The 20275-nt window shown below is 40.4% G+C and overlaps 1 protein-coding gene across 1 annotated transcript in view; it reads right to left on the reverse strand.

The window, feature by feature from the left end:
* Erc2 (ELKS/RAB6-interacting/CAST family member 2) overlaps window positions 1-20275 on the reverse strand; it is an 813481-nt gene that overhangs the window by 157235 nt on the left and 635971 nt on the right. Inside the window, exon 16 of the mRNA XM_076856276.1 lies at window positions 14937-15084. Coding sequence (XP_076712391.1) covers window positions 14937-15084 — 148 coding nt within the window. The remainder of the gene's footprint in view (window positions 1-14936; window positions 15085-20275) is intronic.

The following is a 20275-nucleotide window of genomic DNA, read 5'->3' on the forward strand; positions in this document are numbered from 1 at the left end:
AACATTTTTCAACAGGATTTCATATGGAAACATGGGGATAATTTTGGGTCCTGCTCTCAGCAGAAGCTGAAGATTAGGTGTGGCTAAGAGGACAAAAATCAGACTTTCCAATGTGACCTCTCTTCTGACAAAGCACCCAGGAGATGAAAAGTCATCTGCCCTCTCCCCATGAAGAATTTATGATAGATTTGCCCAAGAGGATTCCTGCTCATAAAAGACTACAAAACAGATCTGTTAAAAGAAACCTGTAATTATGAACAAGAAAGAGAATCCCACTTAGATAATTTTGTACCCATAATGCCAATTGATTCAATACCCTTCAAGTCCAGTCAGAAACTTCAAACTTAACAGATCTGAGTCCACTGAAGGTGGTTATTGAGCATGCACCACTACCACTAAGCTATGTGAGATGCTGATAAAAGAAAATGAACAGGATGAGAGTTTCCAATGCAAGTAACTTAAAATACTCAACAATGGTTTTTGACCTAAAACTGCATGGTGGCAAAACAGGAAGACCTATCTTTAAGTGTGTTTTCTGGATCCAACACCAGAAATGGAAATACGATGACAGGATGTGCCTGAGGTCATGCATATGTGGGTGACCTGCTGCAGGAACGGAGAATGCCTGACTTGTAGCCAACACCTAGCTCCTTCCACTTTGGAGGAAGCATGGACTAAGGTCAGAAGGATGCTCTGCCTGCACTTCATAGGATTTATCCATGCTCAGTGGGGTTATTATTAAACTGAAATATCACACATCACTCTAAAATTTTCCTCTGGGAGAAATCTCAGCTTTCTACTTCCTCCATTCTCTTGGTCTTGGTCAGAACATTACTATTTGTTGAACAGCATGTTTGTAAGTGGAGAGATTTTTCAAAAATCAAATATTCTGTTTTGTCTCAAAGAATATGTTCTCAGCTAAAGGCTTGATACTTTCTTCCTGTGGGGGTGAACCACAGTTGGCCACGATTCACCAAAGTTTCCACCGGCTAACAATAAAAAATTATGTCCCATTCTGAAGAAACAGAAGAAAAATTATAGTGAAGTTGTGTATTTCCTTTCCTGTCCCCAAAGACAATCTGAAGAACTGATTCAATATGCCAAATTAAGCCATGAGAATTTATCCATATCTAATAAGGATTAGTAAATAATATAACACTGAACATGACTTTGACATAATTTATATTCCAATTTCTCAGGCACTGGATTTAGTGTGGTCTCATTCCAGCCCTGACATGGGAGATATGTAGAGCACTCATGCTGTGTCCTCTGAGAATCCTTATCACGTGTAGGACAAGCAGGAACACATGACAGAGGGAAGTTTCTTTACACAACAACAGGACCCGTAGAACCAGAACCTGGTAACTGATTTTAAAGAACTAACCACCAGGGAAAGATGCAGGAATTTGTCCCCTCAAGCCCAAGTAAATTGTTCTGGAAACAGAAACTGTAGTGATGGAACCAACATTGCCTCTGGCGAAAGCTAGGTGTCCACCTGCACCTTGGAAAACATTGGAAACAATCCTGAATTACATATTTGCAGTGAGTAAGATTAAGACTCCTAAACTTTTGGGCTCGCCAGCTCTGGTTGGGTTTGCTCATTCCATTTCTCATCCATACTTGCCAAAAGCACAAAGAGGCAACTGGGACGTTTGCTCATAGTATCTGCTATTAAGATAAATCAGCAACACTTCAGTGTCTTTGGTTCATAAAAATTAATCCCCTGGAGATGGTTCTTCCCTCTCCAAAATATCAGCTTTTTGTTCCCTTGCCTCACTAAGGATTTCATCACTAAAAAGCCCAGGAGCACACAGGCTTGGAAGCCAAATCTCATCTCAAGAAGCCTCAGAAAACACTGGCCCCAGCAGACCCCCATCCCCAGGAGCCTGGAGATGCAAGACCAGGGCTGGGAGGTGTAAATGCCCCTTTCCTGGAAGGAATATGTCTGAGCTCGTACTGAAATGGGTTCTTTCAAATCAGTATTATCTCAATTTGCATTATTTCTTTTTTCCTCAAGAATAAATTAGGACCTGGTGCCCAGAAAAGGGGGATCTCTCTATGAGCACCCCACTCAGGCTCATTATTCCTTGGTCAGGAAACAAAATGAGTGGATGAGGGTTCATATTTAGGGATTATCACCAGAGATGGTTGAGGGCCATCATTCTTCAAAGTACAGTGCAACCCTATGGGGAAGAATAAGACAGCTCCACTTTTGCACCTGAGAGACCAGCATCCTGTACACATGTATAACCCTCAGGGGTTTCAAGACCTTGTTCCAGAGAAGATGCTTTCTCCATTTGCAAAGTGAGTCATCATGATGGTACCTGTTCAGGGTTTTGTGAGGACGGAAATAAATGAACAAAAGCATACAACTGTGCCTGGCATATTATTCCTTCAATATTGTAGTGAATCATGTTTATGTTCTAGTGAATGATGCATCTTCCCTATTCCACTGGCTATTGCCTGTGCAGCTTCAAAGTCTTTGTCATGAATTGGGTACTCAGCGAGCTGTGTGTGCCTAAGTGTGCCTGGAATAGGCTCAGACTTCCAAAACACCTCTGGGTTTAGCAGGCTGTTAGTTTTCTCTACTTTACAGATGGGGCTGCTGAGCCTGTGAGAGAGAAGCAGAATGAGCTGTCCAAGGTTTCTCAGGGTGTTATGGCCAGAGCTGGGCTAGAAGTCTGATTCTTAGGCCCACTCTCAGATCCTGAACCTTCTCCTTGACAACCAGGACTTCCGGCGCAAGGTGGGCTGCCTTGTTCTGTTTGAACATTTTGACAGAGGGTTTTCAAAATGGCTATTGCAACAGATATCTTAGAGGGCACTGTGCCTCCAGACCCAACAAGAGGGACAACAGAAGCGCTGCTTGGCTTTGGGAACCACATCCCTTCCTCCTCCTCTAGTATCCAATGGCTTTGGAACACCCCAGGTAGCCCAGAGCAGCAGAGATCCTGGTGGCTTCTGAGCTGTGCCTGTAATTCTAGGGGTACAGGCTCATGAAAAAGAGGAAATAAAACCAGCTACAAGATGATCAGTTAATAGGAGGTTTCTAGGGCATAAGAACAACCCTATATTTTTGGCTGAGTTGCCATTCTTGTGGATTTTCTTTGTTTCTGGGATGATAGTTTCTCTGTCTGGTCTGAATTTATAATCTCTTTGCACAGTTCTCTTCCCAGAATTTGTCAAAGATCATCTGGATAAAGATTTTCTGGCTGTGTCCAATGGGCATTTCCCAATGGCGGCCATATCAGGGCAAAGATAAGATCATGGAGTGGTGGTGGTAGTGTGCATATATTTTTTAAAAAATAATCTCATCTAAATACTGGTGTTGTAGGGTTCTGGCTCCCCCACCTTGTCAACATAGCAACTGCACTTAGGGAGTTGCCCTGAGAAGAACAAGTTCCAACCCTGAGATGAGTCCCCACTAGCACTCCTTCCCTGTAGGATAATGCTCCCACATGACTCGCCCCCTCACCTCCCGAAAGTCTTTGCTCTTCTTAGGAAGGCATTCATGAACCACCCTGTTCAAATGGACCCCCAAATTCCTCCCAGAACATCATCGTTTTTTTCCCATTGCATTTATTGTCATTTAACATGTCATATATTTGATATCTTAATTTTATTTCTTTGTCCCCTCTACTAGAATGTAAGTTTCTTCAAGGCAGGGATTTTTGTGTTTTGTTCACTGTAGTATCCCCCATCCCATGTCTAGAACAGCATCTGGAACATAGTATATGCTCAATAAATACTTATTGACTAGATGGTCTACTTGTCTACATGCCTGTCCACTCAAGGACTTTAAAAATCTCCCTCTGCCTCTTTCTTTTTTCAGCTTACTGAACACTTGCATTACCTATAGCAGTATTCTGTCCCAATCTGTAAGTAGAATGTTTTTAGAGGGTAGCCTGACAAAGGTAACACAAGCAGTTGACATTCATTTAAAATTGGCAGATATAAAATACCTTTGTAGGAGAGCGCTATTTCCTGATTCTCTAAAATCCTTAAAAACAGCCATAACTCCAATGATTCAATTTTCAGACGTTAAGAAAAATAACAGAAAAAAAGACATTTTAAAATGTTCATCACAGTGTAATTATAAAAGTGAAAAACTAGAAAATCCCAAGAACGGGGGGATAATAAAATTAATTACAGCATGATAACAATCATAAACCAAGAAATGTGTTTGTTTTTGAAGACTTTGAAGGACATGGGAAAATACATGCAAATATTAACTGTTAAGAAGGCTAAAAAATCTTCATTGTGTACTATGTCATCTATTTGTTCAAATAATGCCTGCAGACAATGGAGTGTAGGACACTATAAATCATAATGACAGTTAATTCTGAGTGGTGGGATTATGTGTGATTTTAGTTTTTATTGACATTTTCCTAAGTTTCTATAATGAGCATGTATTTCTTTTATGATAAAATATTTATTAATGTGCTTTCTATTATGGAAAAGTTCATTTGCATAATAAGGATGGTTACAAAATCACGTCACCATTTCTTTTTAGCACAGTACGTTATGGTGCAGTAAATTAAAAAAAAAAAATAACAAACATGAGATTCTGGAAATTTTAATACTGACTTTAGCGTGTTGTAGAGAATGTATAAAAAGAAAGTGGCATGTACTCAAAAGGAATGTTGAGTCCAGTAGGAGCAAAGACAGATTGCTGGACATTTTCACTTCCACGTCTAACTAACTGTGATCAGGAGAGAGGAGGTGTAAAGTCCTTTCCCTCTGAAATTATTATTTGCAAAATCCAGGAAAGAAAAACTTGGTCTACACAACATTGCTGATCAATGAAAAAATCTGCACAACTTGAATACAGTTATTCAAGGGGTGGATGAAGTCGAGTGAAAAGGGGCTTTTCTTTCCTTCTGAAGTTCAGCATCAGGAGGACACAAGGGCAGGAAGTCGGGTCTTTTTTCAACTCATTTGAAATGATAAGGTGAAGACAGCCTGAAAGGAGTTTTAATTATATGATGAGAGGAAGGGAGGGAGGGAGAGCGGGATAGAGAGAGCAAGGGACCAGGAGAAACCTGTTTTTATACATTAGATGATAGAAAAGAAAATGGAAAATGAGAGAATAAAAACATTTTCAAGCAAATATCTTGAGAATGAAACTCTCAAGCCACAGACAACAAATGGCCACTTTTCTTCGAAGAGGTTGACACTTTGATAGAGTCCCAGGCCCTTCTCTCCAGTGGCAGTAGGTGACACCAGATGATACTGCAAGAGATAAGGGGCCTCCCCAGCCTGCATGCTGTGGCCTCAGGGCAGGGCAGGAGTCCACTAGGGCCTAGACCAGGTGGGTGCTCAGGGTCACAGAATAAAGCCTTCTTTTTTTGTCATCATTTGCTGGGGACAGCTCTGAAGAGCTTTGATGTGAGATCTCCTTGGGCTCTGGTTCCACCCCTCACTGGCTGTGGCCTTGGTGGGACCTAAGATTCCTCATCTCTGAAACAGGATTATTAACACCTAGTTTTCAGGATTGTTGTCAGAGTTAAATGAGATAATGTATTTTAAAGCCTTTGCCCAATACTAGGTATACAATAAGAGCTCAAATAATTGTTAGTTCATCTGTCTAAAATGTGAGCAGAAAAACTGCGCAGAAGAGCAAGAGCTCTCTACACAGTGCACCCACACGGAAGCCTTCTTGAAGTACTGTCACTCCAAGATCCCCCCAAGTCCACATAGTGCAAAAGGTAGATTTCTCCTTCCCAAAGCACAGGCGCTTCCTGGTGGCCAACATCTCAAGAACTTTCCCCAAAGTATGAAAATACACCTCTTCTTTGGTGATGGATGCGAGTGTTCTTGGCTGTGGTAAGGAACAGGTTAAAGTCAAGGGGATTTCAAACATGTCTAATCCAATAAGAGGCTTGGTAAAACATGCGTTATCACTTAAAGAATAAATGTTTAAAAATAGAGCACAGATGTGAAATTTGAATAAAAAAAAAGAGAGAGTCAGCACGTGAGAGATCTTCTTGGCATTTGCATGCTATTCTCTGTTTTGGTCACCTTGGGCTAAGCCTGTTGTTCTGATGTGCTCTGCCAACTGCTGGATGCTGTTGGGGTACTTTAAATTACTGAAGCAAAGTTGGTGTTTTGCTTTGAAAAATCCAGACCCATCTCCTCTATTATTTATTTCCAAAAGCAGGGGAACACAATGGTAAAATTTGTCTTTTTAAGTTTTTTTCTACCTAAAAAAAGTTTACTTTAAAAAGCTACACTTTAAAATCAAAGAGTGAGGGTTTTGTGGGGTTTTCCTCCCTATAACTAGACATGCTTATTCTAGGATCCTTGACAACTTATGATTGCAGAGGCATTTGTCACAAAAGACAGGTGATCAATTTGCCAATCATAAATTCATAGGAATTTCTATTTCTTCAAGACATGTTCTTTGACTCCTAGGGCAAAGAAAAGAATTTTTTGAACTTTGGAAATACTACATCAAAAAAAAAATGGCAATCTGTCCTGTTGTCCTTTTCATGAACTAATATCTATCTCACTGTTGGTATAGACCATAAGACCCTGAGGCTCGAGGACAAAGTCAACACCTCCTACAGCTAAAGAGTATCCATCATACCAGGTGTTCCATGCATGTTGAGGGAAAGGAGCTAAAGTAGTATTTAAAACATGGCTTCCAACAAAGCAAGACCTTTAAATGAAACCCAGAAAGTGGTCCATCAGAGTCAGCTTGATGCTCTGGGAAGAGAGGAATTTGAGAAACATATGGAATCACAGAGAAAATACTTTGCCCTCCAAGATCTTTGAGCATACTTTGTGCAACTGGCAAACAAATGGACTCCCTGAGTATTGGGGTTGAGGCAACAGAAGACCCGGGGCAGGAATGTTTCCAGGCTAAAAGAGCAGGCCAGCATCCCGTCCAATTACTTGGACATTAAGAGGAAACTGTTTTCAGTAACATCACGGAGGTCAGATTTTACCTCCATCAGAACAACCTGCCCTCAGACTGCTGAGAAAGAATCTAAGCATTTCTTTTTAAAAAGGGGGTTCTCCAGAGCACACTGCAAAGACACTTTGCAGTGCAGTCAAAGATAAATAGAGATGTGGTTAGACTCTACCAGGGGCACAGGAACAGCTTAACCCATAGTGAGTCTGCTGTAAAGACCAATGCATTTGCATCTCAGCAATTTGATCTGAAGCAAGTCTGTGATGCATTACAATGCTGGGATCAAATCAAGCTTTTCTGGAATGCATCCAAACACAACACAGGGCTATGGGAACCCTACTGCATGGGGCTCCTCCACTGCTGGTTAATTGTGCTCACCTCCTGAACCACAAAGGGTAATTAAAGTTATCAGCATACAATGCAAGGGAAGTGTAAGTGGGAAGTGCAGCCATGTGGCCTCACAGAGAGGGACAAGAACTGCATGGCTAACTACCACACTCAGAGCTTCTTGTGTTCCCAAAAGGATGGGATATCTGATTTTGACTAGGATCCCATCCTTACAAGTGTCTCTTCTGAGCACATTCCAGGGCAGCCTCTGCTTTCTCCCATCCTTAGCCACATCTGTTTGGCTAGTCCTTTAAGACAGTTAGGACTTCGACAACAGAGGCCAAGGAGGCTCTCCCCAAGCAAATTATGCCATGTTAACCTGGCACAGCCATCACGATGTTTGCTTAGAGATAGGACTCCCCCCGCCCCCCCGCCCAAACTCTTGGGAGAAACACAGGGAACTAGTGAACTTATCTCTTGGTCTTAAAATCTAACTGACTTTCATGTTTCCTGGTGGCCCAAAGCAATGCCCATAACTGATAGAAAAGAGGAAAGGAAATCAAGTACCATGTATCTCTGATCTCAGAAGTATTCTAACCGGTTCTGAGAAATAAGCTGCTTCTAATTTTATCTAAACAATAGTGTCTGGCCCTCATTTTAAAAAGGCATTTTTATCAAGGATGTGTATATCACTACTTCTGCAACAGGGAAGCATTTGGGAATAAGGCTTAAGGGGTAAGATTTAGTTTTAAGCTTTCTTCAAAAATCCTTTAGCAGCAGGCAAATCCAATGACTTCATAATTAATTATTTTGATGTCAGTCCTTTCTTTAAGCATAGAGAGACCATCGGGGGATGGTATCCAAAACACCAAAAAAAGAAGGAAAATAATTTTTAACAATAATTTCTAGAACTAGTCCCCCTAGAGAAAAACAAAATAAAACTGAACTTATTTCCAATTGAGACACTCTCCCCAAACTGCACAAATCTGGATGCCAGATTTTTTTTTTTTTTTTAAAGAGGTGGAGTACAATGTCAAAGGTGTGTGCTTATAAAGAAATGAAAATGGGAAGAAAACAAAAGTTAGATTGACTTAGATGCCTACTATACCAAACTATGTTCAATCTTTTATCTCTTAGTAAAACAAGGTTAATCTGTTTTACTCCCTTACCTTTATACCATGCTCAGCCTAGAAACCATCCAAATGTCAACACGTGAAAAGCGTCACAAAGATTCTTGCATCGTTAGGCATAGTTGGAATTTCTGAACTCATCTCATATCACCTCTGGCTTCCTTAACAGATGTTTAACAGGAGTTAAGGTATTTCCAGACAAACTGATTTATGAGATGCTCAGGAGTTTTCAGAAATGGATTGGAGGGGTTCCCTTCATAATGAGAATTCTCTGCCATATCTGAGAATTGAGTGACATTTTATTTAAGAAGAATCCAAGAAATTGGAGAGTATTTGAAGTAGAATAAGATAAAAAGATTTAGAGAAAAGGTTCAAGTTAGCTACCATCTTAACAAGTCCAGACTGAGAAAATGCCCCAGTCAAGTGACCTCCAATGTGATGAGAGAGAGAGGGCAGGGTGTCAGTGTAGGGTCATTAATTGGCAAACAGACTTCACTCTTCTACAAGCTCCTATGGATTGGGGTTGGGTGCCTAGAATATTGGGCTGAGAATTATGAGGCTAAGTCTTAAAGGGAACAAGGTCATGATGGAACTGCTATCTCTTACAAGGATGCCCTGATGATTCCCTCTCATTCATATATTCAACTAATATTTGCTAAGTGCTAGGCCTGGAAATTAGATGAACAAAAAGAAGCCATGTTCTCAGTTCTCATGCAGTTCATATACAAGCTTGGCCGATAGTTATTATTCAAATCATCGCAAAAACAAAAACAGCATTTCATTGATTATTAGTGCTATAAAATAGATATACATATGCTATGAAGGGCCAAGTTGGAGGATTTGATCCAATTTTTCTGGGTCTTTTTCTAGTCCCAGAAATCCTCCCTGAAGAAGTGCTGTTGGAACAAAGTTGAATTGAAGAGTAGGTATTAACTAGGTGAAGAAAAGAGGGGAAAGTGTTCCAGGCAGAAGGAATGGTATGTGTAAGGTGGAGAGTGCACTGGCTTGAGTTTCCTTCTCCTAACACCCAGCAGAGCCAAGGAAGTCTTTTTAACAGAGAGAGCTGGAGTGCGATGAGTGTAACCTGAGACTCCTCTTTGGAGAAGATCATGTTTCTGTTCACTGAAGTCTGGAAGATGGTCCTGGCCTGGAGGACAGTTATGCTTTGCCTAGGCAGAGCCAGCAGGGTACATGGGCCAATGGGATGAGATAGCCACAGCCATCAGCCTCCATACCGCCTTACACCAAGGAGGGTGCACAGGAGTACTCCTGTGGCATGTGGCTAAGACTGTCAGGAAGTTAGGGAGAATGTCTTATCAAAGAGCTTTGCTTTTACACTGCCTGAAAATCTCATTAGGTATGACAGCAGATTCTGGCAGAAGTGGTCTGTGGCACCAAAGAAGTGGCAATGCTTCTTCAAACTGCAAATCAAGTATCAAGCTTGGGGATACAGGGAGTGGGCTGAGCAGGGTGGCCTTAAGCAGGCAGTCCAGAACTGCCCAGAGGGAGTCCTCTCTGCACTGAGGCTGTGAGGCTCATGTATTATGCTTTCTAACTGCAGAAAATTTGTGCCTCAGAACATACCACTCTTGGCAGATCCAATATGTGAGAGGCCTACACAGCCCAGTCTACCTAGTACTGCTCTGCAACTCATCCTCTTGTCACCCACCCAGCCATATTGACCTCTGCGCCGTTCCACAAATACACTAAGATGCTGCTGCCTTAGAACCTTTACAAAGCCTGTTCTCTTTGTTAGAACATCCTTCCCCCAGATGTCTACATGACTCATTCCCTCACCTCCTTCAAGGCTTTGCCCCAATGATTCCTTCCACATGAAGCTCTTCCTGTCCACCATATTTTAAATGATCAGCAGTCCCTCAATCATATCATTATTCCTGTTCTCTCTTACATTGATCTACATTTTTCTTTTTCCCTATCCCATAATTTAGTTATTTATCACATTCATTGTTCATTGTCTTTCTTCACCCACTAAAAAGCAAGCTCATGGAAAGGGTTTTTCCTTTTTTTTTGGTCACTGATGTATTCCAAAAATGCCTGGCACTATAACACAGAGTAGTCACTCCATAAATAATTATAAAGTTGAATTCAAATGCTGCATTTGGTCTTACCAAGCTACCAATCCCTCTCTCCCCACACCCCTGGGCAGGCTGGCAGTCATAAGCTGCAGCATCAGAACTAGGCTTTTCTGATGACATTTGTGAAGTGTAGGGACGAACACATGACTCACAGACTGCATTAGGGATGCAGTCTTCAGTTCAGTCAAGAGCAAGACCTTAGTATTCCCACATCCCTGGGACCCAACTCTGTACTGCAGGAATGAGTGAGATTATGGTGGTTAATCATATGGTCTCTTAGAGCCTTGGTTTGATTAATTAAAAAATGAGGATGATTTTTTTCTCATTGTGGCAAATAAAACTGTCAAAGATGAATCCCTAGCAGCTGGCAGACAGCCTGGCACATGGAAGGTTGGTGGATTATCAGCAAAAAGTGAGATAATGTTTATAAACTTACATATACATAAAGTACTTGGCATAGTGCCTGTCATGTTGTAATCATATATTCACATAATGAATGTTTTTTGAGTACCCACTATGTGCCTATAAAAGTGGAACAACTGGTGGTTGTTGAATGAACTACTCGTGTTCAGTCATCAGGGATGGTATGGGCAGTGATGAGATTTTCTACATAAGATAAGCCGAGCTCAAAATGTATATATGTCTCTGTATGACCAACATGATTCTGCAAACATGTACACTCAGAAAAAAAAGGCAGCTTAACAAATGTGGACATCCCTCAGGAACCAGTCAACCTCACCATTTGTGCAAAATCAGGCAGGGCAGATCCATTGTCTGCCTTTTCCATTGATCTGGCCCCCAACAGGGTTCTGCTAGTCCAAGTTGGCCATGCAGGTGAAGATGACTCATGTCTCACCATGGGGCTACATATGCAAACCAAGCAGGTTTAAGCCCTATGCACCTCCCAGCTGGGAGCTGGGATCTAGGATTCCTGATGTATCTGTTCATCATTTCCCAACTACTTTAGTTTTAGGGGAGGAGGACTAGGAAGGCTTAGGTGCTGACATCTGTCTGCTCTGTCATAGTCCATAGTATGTTTTCAATGAGTTGTAACTCCCAGCTGTGTATAATGAAATAAAAATTAAACTACCTCTGAAGACTGGTGTGATATTAATTAATAGTAATTAATAGAAATAGAAATAGCAGTTTACAGGCTGGGGTTGTGGCTCGGTGGTAGAGCACTTGCCTAGCATGTGTGAGGCCCTGGGTTAGATTCTCAGTACCACATATAAATAAATAAAATAAAGGTCCATTGACAGCTAAAAAAATATTTTGGGAAAAAAAATAGCATTTCACACATACAAAGCACCTACTACTATGTGCCCATTAATGTGCAAAGTACTCTTGTCAGCACTGCACTTCAAAACAATGCTTTAAATCAGGTTATTAGCCCATGTATAGATGAAGAAATTGAGGTTCAAGGAGGTCCCCAAGATTACCCAGCTAACAAGTGTTAGAAACAAAATTTCACCCAAGCAGTTTGATTTTAGATGGCATTTGTGAAAACCATTTAAGATTGTTTGGCAAAGGGTTCCCTTAAGCATCATGGTATGTCCAACCATGAGGCCTAAACAGGGAGCTCAACCTCTTTGATCTCTGGCTCCTTTTCTATGACAGCACCAATCCCTCAGTTCTGTTGGCAGCTGATGAGTTGATATATGCAAAGCCCTTAGACCCATGGCTGGTATATGGTGAGAGATGACAGATAAGAGGAATTACTCTTGCTGTGGTCAAATAACCTGAGCTTAAGCACTCCGGGTAGAATCCACTCGTGAATGTTTGGAGTCTTTAGCACCTTAACTAGGATTTGGGGCATCTATGTCAAACTTAAGGGGATAAAAGAACCTCATAATTTTGGGGAATATCTTTGGGCCTGTCGCTCTGAATTCCTTCCTAAGCCTGCTGAGTGTGTGTGGAGTCAGACTATGGGAAGCTGGAGCCCTATCACAAACTGTGTCTTTGGGCTGGTAAATTCCACACTCTGAGCCTCACAGATGCTCCCCTCAGAAGAGGCTGCAGTGATGGCTAGGGGACAACATCCTAGGGGGCCCTGGGCCCAGGGTCAAGCACACAGTAAAAACGCTCAAAGGGAGCTGCTTTTATAAGAAAATCAGCTGTTATTCTTAGAATCATTATCATTTGTAACAAAGATACTTAAATTCATGGGATTTATCTTGCTCTTTGCTGGACAGGACAACAGGAGGGATTTCAAACCTAAACCACAACACCAAGGGGCCCACCCTCCTCCTCTGCTGCCCTTTCTCCACAACAACCTTTCAGACCCTGCCTCTGACCAGGCAGGAGCCTCACTCTGCACGGCTGGGATTTCCCAAATGTGCCCCTTGATACCCAAAACCCAGGCTGACACAAAGAATGAAGGCTTTGTGCAGTTTCCCAGGAACAAACCGAAGGGCTACACTCAAAACTTACTGGAATCTAGGAGTGAATTTTCAGGATGCTGAGAAAGAAAAAGAAGCAGCTTCAGGAAAAAAAAAAAAAAATCTTTATTGAGAAAAGTAGATGGGGATATGGGGATAAAAGTATCTAAAAGGTAAAAACAAAAAATAATTCACTTTGACTGATAGCAATGCCTCTAGCTGTTTTGGCTTTGTAGTACTCTCAGGTTATTTCAGAATTCACCCTATAGGGTGGTCACCAAGTTTGGAACCTTTGGTAAGTACAAATAAAATGAAATAAATAATAACTACATTGCAAATCCTGATCTGATGCAATCACCTATGGTCTCAGACTTTAGGGCCAAGAAGTACTAGAAATCATCAGAAGAGGCGAAGGTCAAGATAGGGTGTAGCTTTTATGCACCCCAACCCCCATGGTGGGGCAATTATCTCCTAAGCAGCTGACTGACCTGAGACCTTTGGCTCACGTATGCATCGTAGCTGGACCCGTAGTACTTGGCCGTAATATCTGGGCTGTAGCCAGCATCACAAGGGCATGGTATATTCGAGCTCAGGGGATGTTTCTTAGGTCTATAAACCTGTGGGAGAAAGCTACAATGGTTAGGTGCAGGAGGGGAGGACATAGGGTGCACAGGGAAGGACTTAACGGAAAGCAAAGAAGGAGGCTCATCTTGACTTTCTATGGCCAAGTGGGTAAAAAATCCAGTATAAAAGATGCACAGCTCCAAACAAAGAGGTCAGATGGAAGCGGTCCCCTTCCCGGGGGCCAGCGATAGCGAGGCATGCCGCTCTGTGGAATGACCCCAATGTCTGGCAGCAACTGAGACCCTCCCTCTGCAAGGAAAGGGTGCTCAGGCATGGCGGCAGTCTGTCTTTTCGCAAGGCAGTCCCATGAGAAATGGACTCCGGTTCAGGGCCAAAGGATGCCTTTTCCTTCCTGAGGAGGAAAAGGTTTGCCTCATTATAAGGAAAGGGGGTTTATTCCTTCAGGCTTCCCTTCTACTTACCCTACACACTATGCTTAGCATATTAGCAAAGATTACCCTAGCAGGCAGGGAGCCAGTCCCAGGGGTGGGAATTGATGTGGACATACTACATGGTAACCATTTGCCATTGAGAAAGCACCAGAGTCACATGTGGCCCTACCTAAGATGTGGCAGCCACATTATGAGGCCATAGACAATTGAGATGAGTGGATTTCATGATGAAGTTGTAATCTGAGTGAACATCTTTAAGTATTGCTTTACAAAAGTTCCCAAGTTCTATATGGTGGAGGAATAACATCTGTAAATTGTTTTAGGGATGATTTTCCAACATGCTTCAGGTATAACTGTTCCCATTTAAGTCACTTCCAGAAAATCCCTCAGAAAAGCAAAGAACTTTCTGCACAAATTAGGTCTATGCCTCTCCTTCCCCACCTCTCAAAACAAGTATAGTGGTCTAGAGATGAGGAAACAGGATTATGGGGCAAAAAATAGGTGATTAAAAAAAACATTAGACCAAATAATGTCTCAGAGGCTTAGAGGTCTCTAAGCCTAGTCTAGCAGTACTAAGGGTTGAGAGATGTTGCTCGACTGAAAAGTCCTGGGGAACTAGTTGAAGAACCAAAGTTGGAAATATAGAGAGAAAGGAACCCAAAGAACTGGATGGGGGCAGTTATTTATAAGGACCAGGAAGTGAGCAAGACAGAAGGTAACAGGTCGACCAGGGAAAAGGTACCCAGAATTTAATTAGGAGTTTTTAGAATTTTACTAGAAGTTGAAGTCCACTGGAAGGAAGAGAGCAGAGAGCTATCCCTGGGGAGATGATGCTAATATAAAAGAAAGAAAAACAGCACTGGTTGCAAACCACACAAGCCCAGCCACATGCACATAAAACAGAAAAGCCATAAAATGATGTTCCAGCAACAATTCGGGCCATTTTGCTCCTACCTGGTTTTAGCTGCTTGAGGTTGCAGGATGGACATGGAAAATGAAGAGTGGCTAAACCCAGAAGAAGCACCCAAGGCCCCAAACCCAGAAAAACACACCTTTGGTGCAGGACGCCCCACCTGCTGCTTTAACTGATGCACTAGTCGGTCTTTCTCCCTCTTGAGAGCCATGACTTCCTCTTGCGTCTTTTTCTTTTTGGAGGCAGACAATTCCAGCAAGGCAATATTTGCATCTTTTTCACTGATTGCTGCAAGTAGTGCTTCCTGTCTGGTAAAATAAAGATTATTGTGATCATTTTTTACATAGTAGATTAAAAAAAAACCCTAAACAATTGTCATTTCTGCTTGAAATGAGTCACCAACTATGATCTCCATGGGAAGGAATTACAAATACTGCTTAAAATAAGCTGTGCCTTTAACATTCACAATGGACCAAGTAGTTTGGGTCAGAATCCCTGAGACCTGTGCACTGTGTCTTTTTAAAAATTTTTCTTTTTTAGACATTGATGGACCTTTATGTTATTCATTTATTTATATGTGGTGCTGAGAATCCAACACAGTGCCTTACACATGCGAGGCAAGCGCTCTACCACTGAGCCCACAACCCCAGCCCCTGCACTGTGTCTTTTGATAGAGACATTTTTCCATGACTTCATAGGAACAGAAACAAATTAGAAATAAAAAAGGGGATCAATCTGAGCATTCATTTCTAAGATACCTCCATCCATCTATCCATCCATCTATTTGCCAAGTAAGACTCTGTGTATTATTATTACTTTTTTCATGCAAGAGTTTCTTTTGAAGGTAGATGGAGATATTTACTCCAGTCCCCTTTGGGTTTTCAATTCATTTAGTGAATGTACTCCTGTTCTCATCTCATAGGCTTTTCCTTTGTCACCCAACTCCTCATCTTCCAGGTGTCGGCCCAGATTTATATCCCCAGAAAAATCTCTCTTTGGCTGCTCATTCCAACACTGCCTCCCCCACTTCCACCTTGTGTTCAAGTTAGGGGTTTGTCACATAACTCCGTTTATTATTTTTATGTCTTTATTTATTTATTTTTATGTGGTGCTGAGGATCGAACCCAGTACCTTATGCATGCTAGGCAAGGGCTCTACCACTGAGCCACAACCCTAGACCCCAGGATCTTCGATATGTGTTATTTATTTGCTTTCTAGACTTGTTGCTCTATGAAATTGGGACCTCATCTATCTTGTGTGTCACCAATTTTCCAGCATCTAGAAAATGCCTGAGAATATAGGAGGTACTTAAAGATGCTGCTTTGAGGAATAAAGTTCACATTTTACTTTCCCCCCACAAAACTTTTTAATGCATCACTGTCCTCCCTCTTATTTTTAAAGAATTTGAATGCTTTTCCTCTTGTTTTATCTATGATCATTGCCTACTCAGAAGTCTAAAGTTACCTAAGTTTTGTACTCGAATTTTTCACAAATTTCAACCTTGGGTCATCACGGATGATTTTTGACTAGGAAATGATTCTCTAGGGTGTGTTTCATTTAGTCCTCTTTTGGTCTCACCACTTGTCTCTGATGAAGTATTCTAGATTCTACAGAGGATCCCACAGCTCCAGGGAAGCTCCACATTGGGTACTTCCTATGCATATAAGTCTCAGGACTAAAACCTGGTCATTATCCTGTTTTGCCTTTCTTTAATCCCCATCACCAGACCAGGCCCCCTCCAGATGTTTGGACAAGATGGTCATTAATTGGATCTTAGATTTTTCCCTTTCACACTGAAGGGATTTACATGGACTTTTCTGGGCCCCAATAATGCCAGGCAGTATGAGTTTCTGACTCAGGCTCAGGCAGACGGGTGAGCAGCAGAACATGTCAGGAAATATCTCTACTTTCCAGAAGAAAACCAGGGCAGCCTGGACTACCAGCAGCAGCATTAATATCCAGCTTTACAGGGCCTGTCTCCTTCTGGATAACATCTTGAGACAATAGACATGTTTTCCGCTCATAGCCGTGCATATTTATATAGAAGGCCAAGCTCAAGAGGCTGTACGGACTTTAAATCAGGGGCAGCCCATTTGCTATCTGCTCCACACTTAGCTACAACACACAAGGTAACTGTAATATTTTACCTCCTTTGCCCCAGTGACATGTGTAAGTGAAGCTTTTTAAATGGAAACCACCTAAAAGACCAATATTAGGAAAATTGGGAAATAGTGGTAAATTGTGTCACATGCCAATGATTGATTTTTTACAGCTATATGCAGCCATCTTAAGTGGTGATTTTAAAAATCTTAATGGCATTTGAAAACATTTAGGTTTGCTGAGAAGCTGTTATCCATGAATCTTTCATTTCTGCACATTTTACAAGCAAAGACATTATCTTCTTTTCTGACAGTCTTCCTAGGATATTTGTATAGGGACAGGCCTTGAAAGGCAGAGTTATCTTCCTTTGGATCTAGGAGTAGACATGTTTACTGCCCTGCATAATAGTGTCTTCTTCTGGAATAAAGGGCAAGCATGTTACTGCCAATTATAATGTATTCAAATTCCTGAAGCTCAGGGTTGTTCTCCTGTAGTGCAACCAACTGGGTGTGTATGTTCATCTGAGGCATCCCTTTTGCTTCTGTGAGTCTCTGGAGCAAGAGGAACCGATACAAATATGCTAAACTATTCCTTGTGCTATAAACAATAAACTCTTCTATCTATGCCTCAGAAGTCTCTTGCCATTTGTTGGCATCTGTGAAACAAAGGCAGACTCATCTGTTAGGATGCTAATAGGAAGGTTTCAGGCCCTTCACAGTTCTTAACATGCAAGAATATATTCAGCAAGATCACTTTAACATAAAGCTATATTCATAGGGAGAAGTAAAACTGGAAGAAAATACACTGAAAAGATAATAGTCATCATTTCAGGAAGGTAGAATGGATGAAGTTATCTTTACTTCTCTTCTGTTTATAGTTTTCTGCATTATTGCCGTCTCCCACAAAATATCCTAAGAGTAAACATTTAAAAATTAGAAGTGAAGGTTTTCAGTTGCCAAATAAACTGCAGGTATATGCTTTAAAAACTTAGTAAATGTGAAATTTGCTCATTTTTTCACCAGGTTATTTATGTTCTGTCTCTCCTTCCCATTTGTTAAACTAAAATAGGTACCAACACACTTATATGCACAAGCACACAATTTCTGGTATAATGTACATAAACTTCCACTTGGAAAACTGCAGTAGTCTCCTAACTAGGTTCCCCATGTCTTCTTTTTGCCCCTTTAACTTACTTTCCTCTTCTAAGTCAAAATTATGCAGCTTTAATAACTACTAAATGTTATCATAAACCCAAAGAATGATCATTCCAAACTACCTGCTCCCTATGATCCTGTAATCTAGGCTTTTAAACTTATTTTTCCTCTTAAAATACCATCAAAAGTCCTAATAAATTAATTTTTAACTCCCACTTTACTATTAGTAAAAACACAAATCAATTTCTAATTCTTTATAGATATATCACCAAATATAGCTCTGAATCAAATTATTCTTAATTACTAAACCTCAAAATACACTTAAAATAATTTTTATGGAGTACATTTATCTAGGCCCAGTGGCATATGCCAATAATCTTGGGAGGCAGAGGCAGTAGGATGGCAAGTTCAAGGCCAACCTAGACAACCAAGCAAGACTCTGTCTCAAAAAAATAAAAAGGACTGGGATGTAACTCAGTGGAAAAGCAACCTTGGGTTCAATCTCAAGTACCAAAAATAGTAATAATGATAATACATACACAGCCTCTTATTAACATTAACATTCATATAAAATAATCTATTTTATTTTTTATAAACTTTTTCTATACAACATTTTTTTAACTTTTAGTTAACAAATCTATTTTATAAATATTGGGATTATACAACAATATAACTCTAAATAAAATTATTATAATGGGGAATTATATGTATTTTGAATCCCTCATTTTCCTTTTAGCCATGATTAATGATTTCTCCTTAATAAGGCCTTGACTAAGATCAACATTCAATAAGTTGAATCTATTTGAAACAAACAATAATTAGCAGAAGATAATGGATAGAACTAGAGAAAAGTAAATATTTCACACATTTGGATAAAACAGAAAGGTGGCTGACTACATTAAGTTAACCTGGCTGTCATCTATTTGTACAGGGGTGACAGGTTAAGTTAGCCCTTAGCCGTAGGCTGACAGAGCCTTTGGATTTGTTTTTATGCAACAAACCTTTAAAAATGAGTCAAAAACTCTCTACAAAGCTGAAGCACTATAGCTAATAATTTAAATCACTGTGAGCTAATTCTGTGAAATGAAAATTTTTTATCATCCCTGATTTAAAGGTCAATATTTTTTGAGAGTGGGGAATACTGAACATAATTTTATAATGATTAACTCCATTTTATGGACCATACATCAGATTCTACACTTTGACAATTCCCATGAGCCAATTTACTGATACATTGACACAGAGCATCTAGTGATATATACTTTAATAAGAACACAAAAGGCCTGTTTTTGAGAAAATGACAAACGCTAGAATAGATTAGAAAACTTAGGTGAATTATCCCTCTTTTTTTCTTCCATTGTGGGGAATTTGGGTCAGCCATTTAAAATTGGGAAAAGTGAAATATTTGCAGTTCATATACCATTCTTAAAAAGGTTAAAGTATATAGATTATACTAGTAACAAGACACTTGGATATGAATTGGAAAAACAAAGAAAAATTCTTACTATTTTCTCCAATAAATTACCTTTTAGATTCAAGGTCAAATTTACCTTGTTTCAAAAATTGTTACTGTTCCATCAAGCTGAAAAAAGTTCTACTAAGTCTGAAATCACATTCAACACTTAATTTATCTATTTGCTTATTCTTAGACAACATGAGAAATACATGTAAATGCATCCTTTGACAGTTAGTGAGGCTAAGTATATATTGAAGGCTTGAAAAATTATCCTTAGAACATTGCTGTACTTCAGTGTACAATTACTAAGGTGATCTGTCTATGCCCGAAAATATAGCTTAAAATATGAAAAGGAAGCCCAAATATGCTAGGAAGGAAGATAAGAAAATGCAAAGAGAAATAAATCTATAGTAGTCTGCTGAATGCCAAGCTAAGAAAGTGGATCATAGACAGCATTTTATCAAAGTGCAGCCTAAACAAACGTCAAGGGGAATAATTTCTTTAACAAATATGGGCAACAATGGAGGAAAAGAGGGGGGAATTCTGTGCCCTCTCATACATTTAGTCAGGGTTAACAATGGATAAAAATATGTGTAAGAACACATTTAATAACCCTAAGCTGTCATTCAGTTTGTAGGAGGTAGTCAAGACATAGCTAATAAGATACCAAAAAAATGGTTTAAGTCACCCTGAAAAAAAATTCCTCTAGGGACTACAACAAAAGAGGACTGAAGGGCATCTTCTGCCAAGATGAATGCCTCCTTTTGTGTGCCGCCTGTGGCTAACCCC

The sequence above is a fragment of the Callospermophilus lateralis genome, chromosome 1 (assembly GCF_048772815.1).
Source record: "Callospermophilus lateralis isolate mCalLat2 chromosome 1, mCalLat2.hap1, whole genome shotgun sequence".
Lineage (NCBI taxonomy): Eukaryota > Metazoa > Chordata > Mammalia > Rodentia > Sciuridae > Callospermophilus > Callospermophilus lateralis.